General features: G+C 39.2%; 3 protein-coding genes and 1 long non-coding RNA gene across 6 annotated transcripts; 3 read left to right on the top strand and 1 right to left on the bottom strand.

The window, feature by feature from the left end:
* Window positions 1-273: 273 nt before the first annotated feature.
* ppp1r42 (protein phosphatase 1, regulatory subunit 42) lies at window positions 274-6,487 on the top strand. The gene is made up of 9 exons (XM_042399336.1): window positions 274-403; window positions 1,139-1,362; window positions 1,447-1,613; window positions 1,712-1,850; window positions 2,751-2,867; window positions 4,533-4,650; window positions 4,839-4,973; window positions 5,441-5,528; window positions 6,032-6,487. Exons 2-9 carry the CDS (start codon window positions 1,231-1,233, stop codon window positions 6,114-6,116), a joined length of 981 nt encoding a protein of 326 aa, XP_042255270.1. The 5' UTR covers window positions 274-403; window positions 1,139-1,230; the 3' UTR covers window positions 6,117-6,487.
* A 103-nt stretch (window positions 6,488-6,590) lies between these two features.
* On the top strand, window positions 6,591-9,734 carry LOC121888065 (transcription factor 24-like). Its single transcript, XM_042399337.1, has 2 exons — window positions 6,591-8,753; window positions 9,023-9,734. Exons 1-2 carry the CDS (start codon window positions 8,328-8,330, stop codon window positions 9,140-9,142), a joined length of 546 nt encoding a protein of 181 aa, XP_042255271.1. The 5' UTR covers window positions 6,591-8,327; the 3' UTR covers window positions 9,143-9,734.
* On the bottom strand, window positions 8,595-19,990 carry mcmdc2 (minichromosome maintenance domain containing 2). 2 transcript variants are annotated; one of them, XM_042399334.1, is made up of 15 exons: window positions 19,805-19,990; window positions 19,547-19,677; window positions 19,413-19,472; window positions 19,080-19,275; window positions 18,782-18,904; window positions 18,543-18,644; window positions 17,139-17,267; window positions 16,740-16,977; window positions 16,423-16,628; window positions 16,138-16,304; window positions 15,509-15,688; window positions 15,243-15,382; window positions 14,717-14,826; window positions 14,137-14,340; window positions 8,595-8,660 (listed from the first exon to the last, which is right to left on the bottom strand). In XM_042399334.1, exons 1-14 carry the CDS (start codon window positions 19,905-19,907, stop codon window positions 14,174-14,176), a joined length of 2,052 nt encoding a protein of 683 aa, XP_042255268.1. In that variant the 5' UTR covers window positions 19,908-19,990; the 3' UTR covers window positions 8,595-8,660; window positions 14,137-14,173. The 2 variants fall into 2 exon arrangements, with proteins under 2 accessions (XP_042255268.1, XP_042255269.1); XM_042399335.1 differs by lacking the exon at window positions 19,805-19,990 and having other exon boundaries at window positions 19,597-19,677.
* LOC121888066 lies at window positions 9,849-13,872 on the top strand. Of its 2 annotated transcripts, none has more exons than XR_006093123.1 (9): window positions 9,849-9,944; window positions 10,630-10,817; window positions 11,783-11,833; window positions 11,961-12,024; window positions 12,277-12,339; window positions 12,911-12,962; window positions 13,236-13,294; window positions 13,524-13,590; window positions 13,775-13,872. It is a non-coding gene; the product is annotated as an uncharacterized LOC121888066 (long non-coding RNA). The 2 variants fall into 2 exon arrangements; XR_006093124.1 differs by having other exon boundaries at window positions 9,930-9,944; window positions 10,638-10,817.
* Window positions 19,991-20,641: the final 651 nt, after the last annotated feature.

Raw genomic sequence — 20,641 nt, 5'->3', positions numbered from 1 at the left:
TAAAAGGTCAGAATTTGTCTATATGTTGTAAAATGGTTGTGGTTTTGTGTGAAAGGTGCAAATGGTGCAACTGCACTGTGGCTACCTGTGGTTTTGTCAAACATATCTATATATATTTAGTTTTGTTTTTATTTGCAACTATACAATTAAAATGCAATTAAATTAACTCTAAATTAATGTATTATTATATTATGAATGCTTGGTTGTAACCCAAATAATACAAAAGCCATAATATGCAGACGTATCATCTTTGCCAAAATCTGAACCATCACACTGACTCACCGCTGCCTTGGTTTCCATAGCAACAGTTTGGTATCCCCAAACAAAGCAGCCAAAAAAACTTCGCCCTTTGCTTCACAACTTCTCTGTAACCTCGAATATAACTCGCTGCAGACCTCGCAAGGTAGGAGAGTTTACTTTATGTGTTATATACGTTAAAATTCACCAGAAATATAAAGGAGTGACACGAAATAGCTACTGCTGTGTCAGGGTAGCTTTTAAGCTAGCTATGAATGTTAACGTTAGCCATAGCTGTCTAGGCTACACAGTCCGGTTGAATTCATAACATCCTACTGGAAGTTTTCTGGGCCTTTCGCTAGCTATCTGTATTAATTTAAGAGCTTTGTCTTTCTCTCCTCACCACCACATTTTCTCTCTCTATACACAAACACTGGCTGCTGTATGATTAGCAGGAGGGGATGTATCATGAAGCACTTTTAAATGAAGTAAAAGCAAAGTGCAAATTGTCATATTTCAATGTTAGGTCAAGCAGTCAAACAAGCCCCATGGGTGCTAAATAACATGAAGTACTGGACCCTCTGCTCAGTCTGTTTGGGGAATTGACCACACTTAATTACAACATAAATTGAGTGGTCACCCAACCTTTGGCCTCTCAGCAAGTTTCCTGGAGAGTAGTTTCTTTTTTCTCTCCTTTTTTGGTCATAAATTATCCCTAATTGTGAATTGACAACTGGATTTTAGCCCGTTTAAAGTTCTGCGTAGGGGTTAATCTTTGCCTGTCATTTGTGGTTACAAATACAGAACTAATGTGGCAATGTGTAAATAGGCAATTCAGAGGAACATTTGTTTGCCTGCTAAGATCTATTTCAGCTCACATGTGTCTATTTTTCTCCCTCAGACAGACAGACAGCTCCAGTCACTGCTGTGGGCTGAACGCTTGGCTGAAGCTGAAAAGGATCCTCACTGAAGCAGCGAATGTGACAAGCCACCATGGTACGCCTGACCATAGATCTGATCGCTAAATCTAGAAACCACTTCAAAAAGAAAAGGGGCCTCTCCTTGCCGGAGTACCTCAAGACACTTACCCACCTCCACTTTTTCAGCAAGAATATCGAGGATATTGTGAGTAGCCAATATTAACGCTGGCGCTTTTGATTCTGTGCTTTTCTTCCTCTCATGTGCCTCACGTTGTCATTCTGTTTTCAGGGTGATCTGTCCATGTGTAGAAACCTCACTGTTCTCTACCTGTATGACAATCAGATCACACATATCTGCAACCTCGGCTTTGCTTACAACCTCACCCATCTGTATATGCAGAACAACAACATCTCACAAATAGATAATCTCTCTAACCTTCAGAAGCTCTCCAAGCTGTAAGTAGACATGTTTAACTGATTTATGTCCTATGCTGTGACAATCATTCAGAGTCTTAGGTGTGTATGAACATGTGTGTTGCTTTTCTGCTCTGTAGGTATCTTGGTGGAAACAGGATTGCAGTGGTGGAGGGCTTAGAGCAGCTCAGTGAGCTTAAGGAGCTTCATCTGGAGAATCAGAGGCTGGCACCAGGGGAAAAGTTGCTCCTTGACCCCAGGACTCTCCGTTCTCTCGCTGTATGACCTATTTTTACTCTGTTCAGTACAAAGATAGTATGAAAAATGATGATGATGATCCACACTCCCTGTGTAATTTATTGGGCTCTCTCTTCATTTAAAATTAAATTTTCCAAGTAATTAAAAGATCAGATGGTCGCCTTATTTTCTCTCCTTACCACACAAGGATATGTGCGGTGTATCCACCTGGTAGGTTATCACATCCATAGGTAAAGATTTCTCAGATTTCTCACAGGCCAGTGATCCATGTAAAAGCAGTATTGTGCTGGGTTTGATGATGTCAAAGAGACCTCTGTTGCTCTCTCTGGTCTGACAAATCAGTTAGGTCTGTTTACTTCGTTTACTGCCCAGGCCATGGATAAACACACCAAAAGTCTCAGCTTCTTGTTTGTTTGGATAATTAAAGAAATTGCTGTGCAAATTTAAAGAGTTCCAGCTTTTTATAAATGTGCCATTATAGAACTTCAAACCAAGGTGAATATTTAGAAACAGCACTATCTAGAGTCTGATTTGGACCCGATCCTAGTAGTTCAGACATGCGAAGGGAAGAAATGTTGCAGGCCAAGAGAACAGATATAAAAAATACAGTTCATTGCAGATTTATTTTGGGCTCACAACAGTACTGCAAAGTGCTTCTGCTAAGAAGCTGTCATCATAAGGAAACACTCAAATAAAGCTGTTTCAGTGTGTGTAAATTTGTGTTAATGTACTCTGTGATTTTAGCCTTTTTCTGTTCGATAGGTGTAATGTCAACACAAATCATATCTTTTGTTGAATTGTGCTGGGTTTTCTCCTTAAGTGTTATATGTATAATATATATACATATTTATTTCAAATATTCTGTTATATTTACCATAAAATTAACCCTTCTCTTTTCATGAATATGAATTCTTTGCACAGGAATCTCTCTGTGTCTTGAATATCAACAACAACAACATTGATGAAATCCGGGACCTGGCAGTGCTGAAGGAAATCCAGCATTTTTCTGCTGCTGACAATAAATTTCACAATATGGAGGTAAATATAGCCTTTTTTTTTAAACTAACCTTTCAAGACTTTTTCCATTTTTCTGCAGAATTACACAAGTAGAAACTGACTGCATGCTTTGCACTGTGCAGTCCAAGTAAACAGTACCACATCACAGCAACTACGCATGACACGGCACATTAAAATCATACATACCATCATATTAGGGTGATTGGGTTAGCATTAACATTGTTCCGTAGCTTTCTGCAGTGATGTGTGAAATGATATGGAGAACAGGGTTCTAAAGAACCAAATCCTGCAAATCCCGCCATACGTTCCCAGTCTCCATGACTCGCACAGGGTCAGAATTATTCAACAAATCAGCAAGCCATTCCCTGGAGAATTTCCCCGCTGACAGCTTTAAACAAGCACAAGTTTCTCTCTTTCCTGGGGAGGCTGATTTTTCCTCTCTGCCTTAGAATCCTGTGTCTGATACTTTAAACCACCAGTACTTAACTGTATGGGAGATTCATCTGAAACAGATATGATTTATGCTCACTGGCATTATGCTTGCTTTTGAGACCCACTCTCTGGACGGCATTCATTTTTCTTCTTGAACTGACATTAACTGAAAAGCTTATTGGCTGAATTGAAAAGGGTTTAATCATTCTTTCTTACTGGCATTGAACACCAGTGTGACACATTGAAAGCACTTTATAATTGACTATATTGCTAAAGCTACTTTCTTAACACAAGTGATTTTCTTTTGAGAACATTGATGCAGGTAATTGCTGTACACGTGTCATTTTTTAGCAGATATCTCCTATAATTTATACAACCCGTCTGCCACTATTGATTCCTCAAAGACAGCGCTCCGAAGGATCAATCCCTCCTTCTGCACCATTTGGTCAGAATCCAGAGGAAACATTATGGATTTTTAAAATAGATTATGACAGGCAGTCAGCCAGGGTGACAAATGGGGAGCATCTTTGGAGGCCGTTAGCCGTGTGCAGGGCAGAGAGGACAGGGGAATCGAAGCCCTGGTCAAATACAGGTTCATAACTGGCCCATCATTAGTCCAGGCGAGAGAGTCAGCCAAGCTTAGTGAGTTGCAAGCCTTTGCTGTTCTCCACGCCCCCGCGTGGGGGGCAATTTGGCGCTGGGCTGCTCTTCAGTGAGGGCCTTCTGAGTGACGGCCCTGACACGATCATTTATCAAAGCTTGGGAGCGCGCGGTGCTCAGGGGTCCCCTCTGAACTGATTGCAGCACGGGCTGGAAAAGTGGAAGCGCTTTGGCCGAGACAGGAAGGCAATGAACAATCAGAGCGTGTCCAGAGAGTATTCATATTTCCAGGCTTGGATTAATGTGCCTTTAGATAAACATACAACTGCAGGCAACTCGCTGGAGGAGCCAACCTCACATTGCCCCAGGAGAAAACTTGTAGTTACATGACACCGGCGACACTGTTTATTAAAATAGACTGATGTGTTGTTTATGCACTTTCCATTGGCCCTTGTGCTTCACATTACCATTCACTTATACCACATCTTTAAAAGTTTTCCCGATGTGTTTCTCTGATCTGTAATCATATTATAACTATGCGTCATATTTGTTTAGTCACTGAGCATAGTTGTGGTGATGCAGAATTGCCATTTGAGTCATTGGTGGAAGAAACAAAAACACATGATAGGTGAAGTTTTTTTTGTGCATTTTCAGGAGTTGGAGTATGTGTTCAGCCACTGGCCTCGGCTACTTCAAATGGATTTGAGTGGAAATCCTGCGTGTAAAAAAACGAAGTACAGAGACCGCCTGATAACCGTGTGCAAAAGACTCGGTGAAGTATTACTCACCTTCTCCTTGATTGACGACCTATTTTGTGCTCTTTATTGCTTTGACATTAAGGCGCCACTTTATGATAAAATGTAAACACTAAAATCTGTTCACTCTACAAACATACTAATGAAGAATGTGATTATTTGTTTACATTTTTTGTTTGTATTATTTCTGTATTTATTTTTATAGAGATTCTCGATGGCCGGGAAATTAATGAGTTGACCAGACAGTTTCTTATTAACTGGAAAGCATCCAAAGAGGCCAAGAAGAAAAAAAACAACAAACACATGCTGACTGGACCGCTGGTCCCCCATCCCTTAACAAGTAAGACACTAAATTCTGCACTTTTTAAAAATCTACTGTAACATCTTTGCCCACATAATCACAATTATTCTTAATTACAATTTATGAAATCAAGTATGTTTTAAGAAAATTGGCCCATAAATGTCTTACAGTAATTTTAATCTTCCTAATATTTATTCACTTTAGTTTGTTTTTGCGTGTTTTTTTTGGTCATATCTTTGCTTCAGTTACATGTAAGGATTTTTAAAGTGTATTAGAAATGTAATAGTCTGTATAGCCACAATACTAAAAAACTAAAAAGATATTGTAATTTTCAGCAAAATGTGGAAACCACAAAAAATGTGTTAACTGAATTATATGGTAACTTGTTTAAAAGCCTCACATATTTATTCCTGTAAACATATTTATCATTCTTTACTTCATTATGCTGTGAAGGTTTGTACACATTTGAATTTGTGTGTTTTGCTTTGACTTTGTTTATATCCCAGATGACTTTAACGTGGGTCAGGGTCCACATCCTGGTCACATCTACAGCAACGCTAACGTGCAGAGATGGCAGCCGCACCAGTCTCTCAGGTCCAGTATCATAGTTCACTCAGATGAAGCACGAGAGTACACGTTTTTCACTGACTCTATTTTTTTTTTTACTAAATTATTAAACTCTAGAAATTCAATCCTCAGTGTTTTATCTTTAAAACTATACAACCAGCGGTCGCGCAGAATTTATATGCCTTTGATGAAACATACAAATTATGTGTGATGACATCTGCTAATAGGTTTGAACTCACCCCACATCCTGTTCCGTCGTATAGCTCCCCTCAAAATCCATGTGACAAACATTATTAAGTTTAAGTTCAGTTAATTTGTAATCATGTTTATTTGGCGACACTTCGATTGACGTTATGGGTTTATTTGGATAAATAAAAAGATTACCATAGTACTGTCTAGCTGTGTTGAAATTAAAAAAGGATATTTACTAAATTTATTGCTACAAAGTAATTTTAAGGGAAGATTTCTCTGTTAGTTGATGCATGATCCAGTAACATTTGCTTTTTCATACATTCTTCTTTCTCTTATAGGGCACAAAAATTAAAGATTCCTATGAGTAGACTACTCAACCATATGGCTGTGTCATCAGCCATCTGCAGTCCTGTGGATGCTTGAGACAAACTCTCCACCTACTCTTCACACACACACAATTTAACCGCAGCACAAGACTGGTGCTACTGCTTTGTTTAAGCATCTTGGTCATCATAATAGCAGTGAATCTTTTATCCTTTTATATTTGACAGGACAGAAAACTGTGTGATGTCCATAGCTGCAGTCTCTTCTGAGTTACTGCAATATTCTTGACGCAGTGGATGAAATAGTTGGTCTGGTTTATAAGATTAACATTTTTACTGTCAAAAAACTATGTTCAAATGTTTTGATTTTATCTTTCTCTGTCACTTAATCTACACTGCTGTAAATTAGTTAAAAGGTCTGGAAATTGTCTGCTGTTGTTAAAAAATTTAACAGTAAAACAGTGAATGAAAGGTTTGTTCACATTTATTTGCCTTGCTTCAACAGCTGCTTTATTTCTAATTACAATTTTGGGTCTGAGGATAGAAATAATTTGTCTAACTCAAACTGTACTTTGCTGCCAGTCCTACATTTTCTAGGGCGTGTGTACTTTTTCATGGATTTTAGCAAATAGGAGTGGCATAATCTAAATGATCAATCTGCCTTATCATAACAAGGCTTTACATTATCCAAAGTTAATAACATAACCCATGCTTCTATTCAATCAACTGTGATAAATGATGCAACCCTTATTTATATCAAATACAGTAACAACACGGATGTATTTATTGTCAGCATTGTTACTAAATATTTGAATGGGTTTTTAGGAGCCACGTGGGTGTGTAACCCCTGAAAGATGCGGGGTAATTAGAGACACAAGCTTACTTAACCTTCCTTTTGCTTCGCCTTATAATTAGTGGCCCGGAGCAATACTGTTACTCCATCCTTACAAAAACAATGTTTATTAAGAACAGTCCGAGGATATACATATTATGAATAATTCCTTTCATTAATTTGCCGACATCTCCGTTTGGAGCCCTGAAAATCAGAGTGATTAATTTATGAGTCTCACAAGAATTTCCTCAATGCCTGCCTGTTGATTGCAGTGCTGGACTTTATTTATTAGCTGTTCCAATGAGCTTGCAATTCAAGACACACTGGCAATTAGTCAAATGTTTTGCATATCACCTTACACTTGTCAGTTTCTCTTCATGGTCAACTGCAAATAACGTTTTGATAGACTAGTCTTTATTTCTAACCATGGAAAGCATATTTTGGAGGTAATTTTGACTACATTTCTTTCCTTTTTGCCACTTTTTGATAGGCTTATAAAGAAAATACAGTGTCGGATTCGCAGCCAATTAGAATGGGATATGGCCCACCACATATCAGAGTTGAAGGAAAAGAGAGTCCAGCCTCTGGCGTTGAAAACGAGCCTCTACTGCCCTCAGACAGAAACAAGTTAGAGAGGGGAAAGAGCAGTCTTCTCCACTGCGAGGGAGTGTTATGGGGCGAGTGATTAATTACGTTGGAGTGAAATACTTGTCTACCGCTTTGTGTATCCAATAAATTAAGGGCTCCTGAGACTTTTACGCACACAGGTGAAGTGTTGGATGCGCGTACAGGAACCGCTGCGCACCCTTTCTGCAGACGCGCCACTTTATAAGGATAAGCTGGACGTGGAGTGGGACAATTCTACATTGAGGAGCAAATTCTGTATCCTATAGAAGCCGTCTTTGGATTGCGTTCATGTCGTTTTTCAAGACAGCGCCTTGGAGAAATACCAGAGGTAAATTCCATATCAGACCACCAACCAGAAACTGCTCTCATGAGTTTGTACACTGGCAATATGCCTGGTAGGGGCTTCACTTGCATGTCTTTCACATGTCACCGTGTAATCAGAACTAATTCATGTGTCTTTAGAGCAACATTGGACAGTTGTGTATAATTTGGCTTTTTAAAGTTTTGTTTATTACTGGGTGTGTTGTCTGTCTAATGTGCAATTTGTCAACAGACATTTTCAATAAGTGACTGCAGACCAGAGAACATAAGTTATGGTTTAATTAATAAAAAAACAATGACAATATCTTAAATATTTATGAATTATAATATAAGTTAAAAGTTAAGTTAAACAGAGAACACAGGGCTACTAGACTACAATAAATAATTAATAAGTTATGTCTAAAATAAGTTAGTCAAATGTAACTTGAGTTCAAATCAAATGTGCAATATAACGGGCCGGATAAACCACTAAAAGTGACATGGTGTTTTGATAATTCATCTGTAATTCTTCAGGTTTGTAAGTGCACCCCGATGGTTGGAAGACAGACTCTCGGAATGCACAGCGGTCAGTGCTCCGGGACTGTGGTGGATGACAGTCCTCCATCCAGTCCAAGTTCCAGTCCCAGTCCAGACGGTCGTCGTCGGGAGCTCCAGCGGGCCAGGGTGCTTCAGGCCGGCGGGCTCGGCGGCAGAGGACGCCCGGCGGCAGCTAACGCAGCGCGGGAGAGGAGTCGAGTGCAAACTCTGAGAACCGCGTTCCTGGAGCTACAAAGGACTTTGCCGTCCGTTCCGCCGGACACCAAGCTGTCCAAACTCGACGTGTTGATACTGGCCACCACCTACATTGCCCATTTGACTCGAACACTACAAGAGGAAGGCACGGAGGAGGGAGAGAGCACAAAACAAACAGATGCGTTACACTCATTAAAAGGTGATGGCTACCTGCACCCAGTTAAGGTCAGTAATAATAATAATAGTAAATAATAATAATACTAATATTATTAATAATAATAGTAATGATAATAAAGGTCTGGTAGCTGTTGATCTATTGTATCAGTAGGCTATATTATTAAATTGTTTTGATAAATTGACTGAATGAAACTTCTTACTGTATATATCCATTGTTCGGGTACTTATATATTTTAAAGCAAATGTTACATAATTTGAAATAGTGCACCCATGGTGGCTTTTACATTAATTTAATAACAGATTAAATGTCTTTACAGAAATGGCCGATGCGATCCAGACTGTACGTCGGAGCTACGGGACAGTTCCTGAACACCACACATCCTTCAGATTCAGAGAATCAAGGCCCATCATCGTCCAAATCCAAGGAACAGGCTTAAATCATCTGTATGAAACTGTTTCATATTTGCATGAGTGTTGCTGTTTATTCTGGCAGCAGCAGCATGAGTGTAGAACAAATTAAACTGATTTTACTTCCACTGAGCCCGCTCCATGTGGACATTGTAAATTAATATATTACGTGAATTTTAATGTATGAGAAAGCATACATTATGTTTCTCTGTTGTTGTTATTTTGGCTTATCCTGCGTTGTGCAGTTCCATACATGTCCCAGGTATGATATTTGTAGAAATTCCGTGGGGTAATGAGTCCGTCATGCTTGAAGTGTGCACTTTCAGTTGAAACATTTGCACTAAATGCATGTGTGAATAACTTAACATCTGTCATGTGAAGTGGTCTGTCAGAGAGTCAACAATGGTGGCTCCTCATCTCATGTTCCTTCTTATTTTTACATGCATGGTTGTAAATGTGTTTGTGAATAAATGACTTCAGTGAAAGAAGACATGTCTCATAAAGTTTTAAAAAATAATCGAGAATCGGTTTAAGAAAAGTGAAAACGAAAAATAATTGAACGTAGAGATTATGACATAATTAAATGTAATATAATAAATAAACTGAGTTACTGTTACTTTACTTATTTACCACTTGACGGTATGTATTTGCTGGCTTTTTATCATTGTTCGTGGTCATCGGACAGTCTCTCCTCTTCTATGACAATTAGCAGCATTCAATCAAATCAATTAAATACAGCTGTGGCGCTCGATGGGCTAAATACAGGATTTGATTTTAACAGGTCACCACATTTAATTTCAGCAAAATTACTGCATCTGACTGCAAAATACGGTGGGGCTATGTAGCTTTACAGAAATACAGAAATATATTTATATATTAATAGAAATAGCCTAATAATTAGGTTTAATACATAGGCCTAATATTAGATATTTAAAATATAAAATTGTGTGTATAAAATGGTGTTTCAGCTGTGTTTATAGTGTCAACATGTTTAAAAAAGAAAGTAAAGAAAACCTACCTCTATTTTCACAGATTACAGGGGTACATTTTAATAAGCAATTCTCCTCTTAACATCAGGCATTGTAAAGGCGAAACATTTGAGTGGAAGCAAAAGTTGTAAGATGTCTTTTCGACAATAATTAGGTCTAAATTTACTTAACTTTGTTAGTCTAACTGGTGTAATTATATGATGTATGTTCTGTATGTTGAGGCATACGTGAACAAATGCCATCATTTTTAAGAGGACAGGTATATGTTTATTATTGCCAGTTTGATGGAAATGAGGGTGGTTATTTTTTTTTTTTTTTTTTAAAGTCATGGGTTAAAAATCTGTATCTGTTTTAATGAGCTGAAGAAAAGAAAGATAACCTTGAATTTCCACACTAATTCGTCAAAAACCTGGTGCTTTTCTGTAGTGAAAAGCGAGTGAATGTATTCACCTACCATCACTGTAACTTAAATATGAGCGTCAACGCAATTCAGTGAGGTTGATGCTGACAACTAAATTATTGCCCAGCTGCGCAGTGGATGAGCCGCAGTGCGCAGCTCTGTGGCGCTGACAGTGACTGCAGGTCTGACCGGATATCCTTCCTTTGGTCTTGGAGAGAGACAAGCAGGAGCAATGCAAGCCTCCCTGCTCCTCTTGACATCTCAACAGAATGAACACTTCTTCACGATTAATCTTCACAACCTTTGTGGGCAATGGTGAGATCATTTTACTTGCATATTGTCGTCTTGTTTGTAGGCTAGAGTTAGCGCTTTAAACATAGTCATGGCTAGTTAGCTTAAAGCTAACGTTAGCATCTCGGCCACGTGGGAGAAAAGAGCGCAGCGTGCCACTTGATTTGTGTGTATCATGATTCAAACAGTAATCGTATAGTATAATGAGCATTGATTGCTTACAGTTTAGCATCTTATGTCAATTACACTTCAATTATGAAGGCAGGCGGTGCAACGTGCACGCAGATGAATTTGAGTTTGACTTCAATGCAGGTCTTACTGTCTATTAAGTTCTCACGTCTGTGCTAAAGTTTGAAACACGTCCTGCAAATTATGAAGCACCAGAACAACCTTAAAAAAGTGTAACGTGAACTCAATGTAGAAATGTAACGCATAGATAGGTCAGCCTTTCTGTTTCTCTCTGTAGATAGGTCTTATCCCTGAAGTAATGCAATAAATCATCGTTTCAGACAGCTGAAAGAGTAAAAAAAAAAAAAAAAACGCCCTCTACGTCACTGATCATAGCTGGTTTTGTCCAGGGGTCAGCAGAAGAGCTGCTGCCCTCTCCCCCCCATTATTTCACTGGGGAAAGGCTTCACGGCCCCCTCTGAGGACGTAAGGTCATGGCAGAGGTCGTGACCTGCTGTTGAACCCGTCCTCAGACCTGCGATGTTAGTCGTGCTCCCAAGCTGTGTTACATTGTACCCTTTGACCTTCAGGTGATCAGTCATGTGTCCCCTCCATATCGACTATTCCTTCAGTACATCTTATTCATGCAAGCTACAAATCAATAGTTCACACTTGAGAGTAATTAAGTTGCTGTGACAGACTTGCACGGATCAGGGGGGGGGGGGGGGGTAAAAAATCATTGCTGTCTGAAGTGGTGATTATGAATTAAGACTGAACACGTATTAACCTATTTAATCATGTGGCTTTTGTCTTTTTTTTAGAAGTGCTGATGAAGATGGCTGATTCTAACTATGACTGGTACACCTGATGAGGTAAGTTTTTAGAAGGTTTATATGAGTAATCAAACAATTTAATGATCAGTCAAATAGTAAATGAGCCTGGGAAGGACTATACATGTTGAATCGAGTCACTCAGTGGTCTTTTTGTTTTCTTCTGCAGATGTCAGGTCACCACTGTAAACTACAGATCGTCACATGGCAGTCCTCCCTGTATGGACGTTAAGGTGAGTGCTGGAGTTTGGTTGTGCTGTTCTTTAGGCTATAGGGGAGTCCTGCTGCTGGAATAGTGATGAGTTAACATTTTTGCCGTTTACCCATCAGACAATAAGATGGTGAAACTGTGACTAACTGAATTACCAGCATAACATCAAGCAGTACTGGTTTGATAAGAGAGTATTTGGTATAGATAATGGCATTTTGATTTTTTTTTTTGAAAGATTTATTTATTCTTGGTTTTTTTTTCCTTCATTCCCCAGATGTCCTGCTGTGGTCACTGGAGATGCACCACGTTTAATCTTTTGTCTCCTGTGCTGGAGGAGGTTGGTTTCTTATTACAGTGTTTTCTCTCTTTGTGCTGCTGTACACTTGTCATATTTTCAGTTTACCCATCAGACATACTGAGTGGTCAGACTGCCAAAAATAATACAGAGCTTCTCAAAATAATTGTTAAAGTTGTCTCGATGTAAACTGGACAAAAGTGATTTTGGTAAAGTCATTGCCCAACTAGTCCAACCTGGTTAAGAAATATTTCCCCAAATCTGGTTATTTCTTTAAATTTCATCAACTCGCTGTGTGGCAGAGCGGTCAGAAATAATATATCTGATGTGCAAAGTCTTAGATAATTTTCTAAACTTTGAGCACTGGCAACTCTTGCAGCTAGAATAGTGATGAGTTCACCTTTTCGCCGTTTACCCATCAGACAATAGAGTGGTGAGACTGTGACTACTGAATTACTAGCTGCAACTATAGTTTTGCCAACTACTAGACTATGCATCTATTTACCATTACAAAAGTTTCATGTTGAATTGTCGTCTTGCCATGCCGCCATGTAATGATACAGATGGATTTGCAGTGGATAAAAGTGACAAATCAATTTCCCATGTTCTACAGATAAACAGCAGTGATGGAGAAAAGCATTAGTGTCAGCGTTGTCTCATCTCTGGTAAGTAAAGCCGGCACTAAACTAATGTATTCACTGTTTTGAATTCTGTGTGGCCTGGTTTATCTTCTTTATAAGTAATAATGATGAGTCCACCTTTTCGCCGTTTACCCATCAGACAATAAAGTGGTGAGACTGTGACTACTGAATTACTTGCTGCAACTTTCCCAACTACTACATGGTTTCACATGTAGACAACAGTTGTCATCTTGACATGCCACATTGTTATAGTACAGATGGAGCTGCAGTGACAAATAAAATTTCCATATTCTGCAGATAAGGAGCACCAGCAGCAGTAATGGAGAGACATGAGTGTCTGCATTCTCTTATCTCTGGTGAGTAAAGCCACTACTAAACCAATACGTTCACTGTTTTGCATTACATCTGGCCTGATTTATCTCCTATTTGAAATAGTAATGATGAGCTCACATTTTCGCCGTTTACCCATCAGACCAAAATGGGCTGCTGAGATTGTGACTAACTGAACTAAAAGTCAGACTTGTAAAATCTCAAATCACTGAAATTTCATGCAAACTGATTATATTTCTGTTTATTTATTGGCAGGGATTGGACCAGTAGCCAGTTCACTGGTCTGCATGGCTCGGGAATTCAGGAAAGCCTCGTTTGACCAGTAAGTATCGCCCCTACCCCAGTCAACTTGGATGACGTCTATACTGTTATATCGAGGAGTTCATGTTTTAGCTGTTAACCTATATTACTACAAATGGAATACAGACACTGACTTTAGCTGCATGTTGTCCTGTTACAGTCTGTACAAGTGTATGAGTGATCCCAATGTGTGTTTTGTGTTACAGTGTTCATCGAGGCGTTAGACCAAGATTTGGAGGCTTTGCCACATCTGCGTGATCAAAGTCTCATTCATCATTAATAAAACTTGTTTGCTATGAAAACACCTCAACTTCATTTTTTGAACAAATCTGTTACCCTGCATATCTTTGTCTGTTTATATATATTTTAGATTATTTACCCCCCAAAAAGTAACAAGATATTGGTCAGATAATACTGGCAACATCCCTAAATTATCACTTTGCAATAAATTCAAGGGTTTTTGCCTGTCTATTGATTCAGTGTGTCTAGAACTATGAAGGGACACAAACATCAGGCATAGGATCATTATCAAAAGGGGGTATATGGGCAGTAGGATCCTGCTTCTTACCTGTATTTTTTTTTTTTTTTTAATCGTATAGAGGTCCCTACTCCTCTGTGATGTATGTGTCTGCTCCTGGTGCGTAGGCGTAGATGAAGCGTAGGATATTCTGGTGGAGATCATCCAGGGTCATGTCTCTCCTTTGCAAACCATCCACATCTCCCAGGTCACAAGGAAACACTGTGTCAGGTGGAATAACGAGAGCAGATGCCCCTGTTGGAAGAGGCAGGCAACCCTTGAAAAAGGGAGCTGCTGTTGGCCTACATAGAACCCTTTATAGTGTTATAGTGCTCCTAAATAACTAATACCCAGGGCAAGGATCAAACATACAATAAAGAAATATTTGACTGTAATGCTGTGTATGTACAGTATTGACTCAGGTGTTTTATATCGATCTGCTCATAAAGAGGACATAATGTAAGACAATAGCAATACATTGGATTACATGTAGATTAAGTGTAATAGCATACAAGTACATTTGTACTAGGATATGATTTAATTCTATGAATGGAAGTAGTGTATTTGTATTTGTGGTATAAATGAAGGGGGGTTGATTTTAAAAAAAAAAGAAAGAAAAAGAAAATTGTACCGTGCTTCAGCGTGACTGAGTTTTCACAAAGGAGCACAGCGATCACAGCGTCCTCCTCCAGTACTTGTGTTCTGAGGCACAACTTGCAGTGGGCCTCAGCCAAAGAAATCCTGTGACAAAAATAAACATGAAAAGGATCATTTATAAGTGGAAGACTGCCAGAGTAGTAGTAGTAGTTTTTTTTTAATTTGCTGAAAAACAAGTAATCTGTAAAATTGAGAGTGAGCAGAATGTGACTTTTGTCCTACACTCTCAGTGAAAACAGATTTATTTTCATAGTTTTAGTTCAACATTAAATATGTCACCACACTGAAAAAGATTTGTAAACATTTGTCATAAGTAGGTGAAAAATTGTCATCCAAGGATATGGCTCAACATAGATGAACGTTCTCCACCTAGTGGATGATAATGACATAACAGGACACAGACATCCTCATCTTGTTATACACAGTCCAGGGTCATGACATAGGAAACAACATTACAACTGTTCTGATTCATCCAGCTTTTGCAGTATTGCTTTGCTTACAGTAGTTTGACAGAAGTCACAGACATCTTGACACCCTGACTCTGTGATCGGACTCTACGGTTGGCCATGTAGTAGCCATGGATTATCTTCTCTGCTCCAGGACTAAGCTCCACTTGCAAGCTTTGTGCGTGGGCTACCAGCTGGAAGACAGAATTTAGAACAGCAAGTGCAATATAAGGTTAACGTATTAATATTAAAATCAAAGCAGTGTTTTATAAAAAAAACCAAACTGATGCAATCCAGTTAAAATCAGAATGTTTGCTAACCTCACGGTAGTCTTGGGTAGAAAGCTCCACACAGGATGGGTAGTGGGGTTTTCCAGGCTGTACTGCCTGCTGGAGGGTGTGGACAGTCTGGGCAAGCAGGGCCTGCTCTCCCACATTATCCCGACACTGAATGACCAGGCCAAAGGCATCTGCCAACTGAAATGGTACCGGACCCATTTCCTGCTCATGAAGAAGAGTCTGAGCATCAGAAAACTGTCTACTGTGCTGTTTTTTTTCACCTTTCTAAAATGAGTGAGACCATTTTATTTTTAACCTGAGATCTAAAGTGCTGGTTACTGCTTATACAGTTCATTGTCCACCTTCCAAAAACTAAAAACAAAGCATTGATTATTCTCAAGGGTCCCACTGTACATTTGCTTGGGCAGGGCACTTCCTTCAAGAACACCAAATTGTCTCAATTTCCTGTTTTGCCAGATTTATCTGCAAACAACATCTTGAGTTACATGAAATTACATTTCTTGTAGTCAATGTACCACACTGGCTTAAGTTCTTCTAACGTAATTCATTTAAAAAAAAAAAATCAATTCAGACCTTCTAGTGCACATCCAGACCACATTTTAAGTGAGCTTTACAACAGTAATTTAACACCATGTTGTGATTGAACTCACTGCTGTTCCCAATACAACACAGTCTGCCCTCCCAGACCGTCGGGAGCTATCTGTGGAGTCTGTGAGGGCCCAGAAGCTGCACTGGACTGGGAAGGAAAGCTGCTGATCAGCGTCCTCACTGTACTTCTTCCCTGGGATGAACACAGACGCTGTGCGGTTTTCCAGAACTGATAAAAATTCAGGGGAGGAAAGTACATCAACATTGTGTCTAATATAATCATTCGCATAGCTGACAGCATACTACACAATGCCATAACTTATGTATTATTCTCTCTGGTGCTCTACCTGACTGAATGGCATCCAGCTTGTCCTTTTTGTAACAACTGAGATCTCCCAACATGCAAATGCCACCGGTAGCTAGCAGGGCAGAGCCAGCATGGATGTTAGCAGTGCCTGCTCCATGCTCGTCCCGGGACAGAGATGCAAACATCTCCCCCGAGGCCTGATGCCTGACCCCACGACACGCCAAGCTCAAGCTGTACGATAATAGTCTGGCACACAAATACATTTTTTAAAAAGTTGGTCAATTCAGAGTAATGAGGATCAAATCCCCCTGGTACCCAGTGTGTCCATGTGAAGCTGTGTGATTCAGATCACTCTACCTGTCTAATATGAGCGTGTCAGTGGTGACAACGAGGAGATCCAAGCTGTGAAAAGTGTCTTTTGCGTCCGCTCTGGTTTGCACCAAGCTGAGCAACAAGCACAGTTTTAAAGTGCTATAGAGGCCTGGAGGAGTTATGTCCAACCCGAAGCAGTGAGCTACAATGGCAGAGAACCTCCATGGAGAACCGGATGTGACCTTCAACAGCTTCTGGAAGTTGGCATTGATTTTATGTGGATCTGTAGGTAGAGTTTTGGAATATATTAGGTGTTTCAGCACAATTATGATGCACAATGCTGCATATGAAAAATATAAATGTTCTGGTCTTTGAGAGTGTACACAGTATGCTTGTGGTTGGGAGCAGTTTGAAGCAGTGTTAGAAGACAAATTATTGCCTTACACTCTGGCTCCCACGGTTGGATGCTATTTGCCTCAACACTCCAGGTAATATTTGGCCACTGGTGCACATGCGCAGGAATGCCTAACACCCTGTAGAGACGACCAATTCTCATCGAGTTACACAGCTCATCTGTGTGAAATAAGGGAAACAAAGCAATAACACTCAAAGGGGTTGTTCTCCGCTGCCTGGTGATTATTGAAGAAACACGCATGCCACCTACAAACCACTGCCAAGAGAAACACAGTGAGGCCTTCAGAACAAAGATTTCTCTGTGAGCAAATCACACAGCCAGCTAATGAGTGTTCCTTGCACTTATTAACATATATGTTTAGTAACAGGAACCCGGTGTATTGAATTCCTCCACAGGACTGGGTCAACAGAATATGTTAATCCTGGTGCTGAGATTTGCTAAGATCTCAGGGGTACTGGCAGAACAATGTTATGAGAGGGGACAGAAACACTTAATATCCCACCATGAGGCACAGTGCGCGGCTGGCTACACAAAATTTTATTTATTTGAACTCTCCCCCACAAAGTTTGTGTTCCAAAGTGAGTCTCATTTAGAAAGGGGGAGAATATTAATGACAAACCTCAACACATCTGACTGAGTGTAAATATAAGCTATTACAACCACATTATTCAGGACTGGGAGTGAACATAATGTATGAGAATAAGATTTTACAAACAAATAATACCCTTTTAAATGTTGAGGATATTTATTTAAAGATTTACAGCATTTTTACCTTTACCTTTAAGATATTGATTTGCAAATGAAAAATGAGCCATTTAACTTAATAAAAATCAAAGCGCTGACTTGCTCTACGCTATGCAAACACTGAAGGACAAGGTCAAGGACACCTCAGCTCACTGGCTTGAACCAGCTCCCTGGTTAAAGGACAGTCGCCATCAGTCTCCATACTCCCATGCCATTCCTCTGCATTTTCTAGCAGTCATGTACTCACTTAAATACAGAGTGAAGCATGCATAACAGTTGGAAAGTGTTAATGTCTAAAAATATCCCAGGGACTCTTTTAAACATGAAAGGGATACCTATTTATACTCCACCAGAGGGACATCTACTTATTTTGTGCCGTATAGCTTACAAGTTACATAAGAAAGGAGTCACTCTTTTGTTCTGCAGCTAGAATAAATACTCAAAGATGCCAAGAAACACAAATAGATTCAAGTCCTGTTTGAGAAAGTAGATGAGAAGTAATGCTGTTATTGTTTTTGATTATGCGCTGTAATACATGCTGCTAGTAGTCCTTGCCTCTTTCAACTGGCTATTAGCTTCGTTCACTCTAGCATTTATGTTGCTTCTAATGGTTGCAATTATCAAATATGTAATCAGGGAAACAATTATAGATTGGTCCTGTGTTTGAGCAATTTATGGTGTAGACCTACCTCTGAGAAACAAGGTGACAGACTGGTATCTGAGTGCACTTTGCTGATGGGCACTGAGAACATTAAGTGCTTTGACATGGATCAGCTCCACCAGCTGTTTATCTGTTTCCACAAAGACACATATGTATACATACAGAGCATAACAATGCAAAATGCACATTTTCTGTAAACCTTTTGTAACCATTAAGCAATTTACATAACGTCCTACGCGTCTGACATTCATAAGGCATCATTCTCACCTCCCAACACTCTGAACTTCACATCCTCTCTCAGCTGGGAGCTGCAGATCATGCAGCTGAAGTCGTTTCTCACAGTAGCTGACTCTGTGGCTCCAGGTGCATGGACCCGGATGTGGTGGAATCCTAGAGCCAGCATTAGGGAGATGTGAAACATTTTTGCAGTCCATGAAGATTAGCTACTTGTATGGTAATTGATGAGAAACATACAATGGTTTCTGAACAAACCTACTTCACTGTGGTTTGTGTTTACAGTTAGTACTCGTACACCTTATTGGAAACATAGTAGTATGTGTAGTACCTGTAGAACAAGGGCAGTCATCATTAGTGCAGAGGAACCTGGCCCCCTGAGTATATTTTGTGACCCTTGTAATGGCAGTGACTAGGCCCTCCATGACCACAGGTCTCATGGGACCATGTCCACGTGGAAAACTACAAAGGTCCAAGGTGTACTCAGGGAATGGAGGCAGGTGTGTCAACTTCAAAATTATATTCACCTCAAAAGAAACAACCAGATAAATACATTGTTACTGGATTGATTTGATCATTCAGTTACCTTTTTCAAATAGGTTTATGGTAAATATATTGTTGTCAGTGTTCAAAAGGAGAAAACAGCCAGACAGTGTATTCATACCTGACTCTCTGTGTGTATTTTTTCAACAAGTGAAAGAGTCTTTATAGCCAGGAAGCAAACCTGAAAGAGGAATTGGGCAAATGAAGCTCATGTTACAGTAGACTTAATGCTAATGTTACAGTCACTTCACTTACAGACTGAAACAAAGATGTTGCTCTTAGGGGATCATGTAATACATAGTCACCCAATACAGGATCCACCTCTATCACATCAGAGGGATTCACGCTGATACAAAACCTGTACACTGCCTCAATTTGTTGTGGGTCTGGAAATGAAGGGGCACATTTAATAGTTAACTTAGCTTAAGGTATATTGAACGTGACTCTGAAGTTTAACGTTACACAGCTCAAATTCGGTTAGCTAGTTTTATATTTAACTAACAGTAGGCCTACCGTTAAATGGTATGCAGTCTGCGGCAAGTTTCTGAAGGCCACCACTTCTGTCTAAATAAACCAGAACTGATTCTCTTAACGACAAGATGTCAGCCATTTTCATTTAATAGCAAGACATCAACACATCTAGTCAGCACAAACCAATACAATCTTTAGCTAACCTACGAACTGATTTGGCGCTAGTCGACCGCGTTGCCATAGTGACCACTCTGAGCAAGTGAGTGACGTATTTACATACAACCAGTGATGGACAGTTAATTGATCTTTTTTAAAAAACATTATTTATTGTTTTATTTATGTTGTATTATTTACGATATATATCTTTTTAAAATTTATTTTCTCATTTTAAATAGTTTTATTGTATTGTTTATTTATTTTATGATTTTTTGATTTCTTTTTTGTTTGTTTTCTCTTACTCAGATACATGCACAGGTTTTTAACACCTTGCCTTGTTATATGTAAATGTATTGTTCAATAAAGCATTAAAGTCTGAAAAATGCTTTTAAAAAGATGTACATGTAAATACATCTTACACAAGTACTGTGCTTGAGTAGTTGAGTACAATTTTGAGAACCAAAAAATTTGAGTTTTTCCAGTTGTGTTATTTTATACTACTCCAGCACACTTCAGAGGAAAATATTGTTCTTTTACTCCACTACATGTATCTGACGACTACCAGTTACTTATAAAATATGAGTATGTATAATTATAGTTTCCTCCAATTTGGCCAGCATACACATTAATGCATCAACAATAATAATTAAACATTACAGTGTATAAAACTGTAACACTGACAGAGGGCATTGTACATCTATGAGCACTTTCGTTTGTGATACT

Source organism: Thunnus maccoyii, chromosome 21 (genome assembly GCF_910596095.1).
Source record: "Thunnus maccoyii chromosome 21, fThuMac1.1, whole genome shotgun sequence".
Lineage (NCBI taxonomy): Eukaryota > Metazoa > Chordata > Actinopteri > Scombriformes > Scombridae > Thunnus > Thunnus maccoyii.
Note: the sequence above shows the minus strand (reverse complement) of the source record. Positions and strands in the feature narration are given on the sequence as shown.

Coding starts and splice junctions, on each gene's coding strand:
- ppp1r42 (XM_042399336.1), top strand. CDS start 1,231: ATGGTACGCCTGACCATAGATCTGATCGCTAAATCTAGAAACCACTTC. Junction 4,974..5,440: donor GGTCCCCCATCCCTTAACAA/GTAAGACACTAA, acceptor TTTATATCCCAG/ATGACTTTAACGTGGGTCAG. Junction 5,529..6,031: donor CAGCCGCACCAGTCTCTCAG/GTCCAGTATCAT, acceptor TTTCTCTTATAG/GGCACAAAAATTAAAGATTC.
- LOC121888065 (XM_042399337.1), top strand. CDS start 8,328: ATGGTTGGAAGACAGACTCTCGGAATGCACAGCGGTCAGTGCTCCGGG. Junction 8,754..9,022: donor GCTACCTGCACCCAGTTAAG/GTCAGTAATAAT, acceptor ATGTCTTTACAG/AAATGGCCGATGCGATCCAG.
- mcmdc2 (XM_042399334.1), bottom strand. CDS start 19,907: ATGAAAATGGCTGACATCTTGTCGTTAAGAGAATCAGTTCTGGTTTAT. Junction 19,473..19,546: donor CAACATCTTTGTTTCAGTCT/GTAAGTGAAGTG, acceptor TTCCTCTTTCAG/GTTTGCTTCCTGGCTATAAA. Junction 16,978..17,138: donor CCAACCGTGGGAGCCAGAGT/GTAAGGCAATAA, acceptor CTCTACCTACAG/ATCCACATAAAATCAATGCC.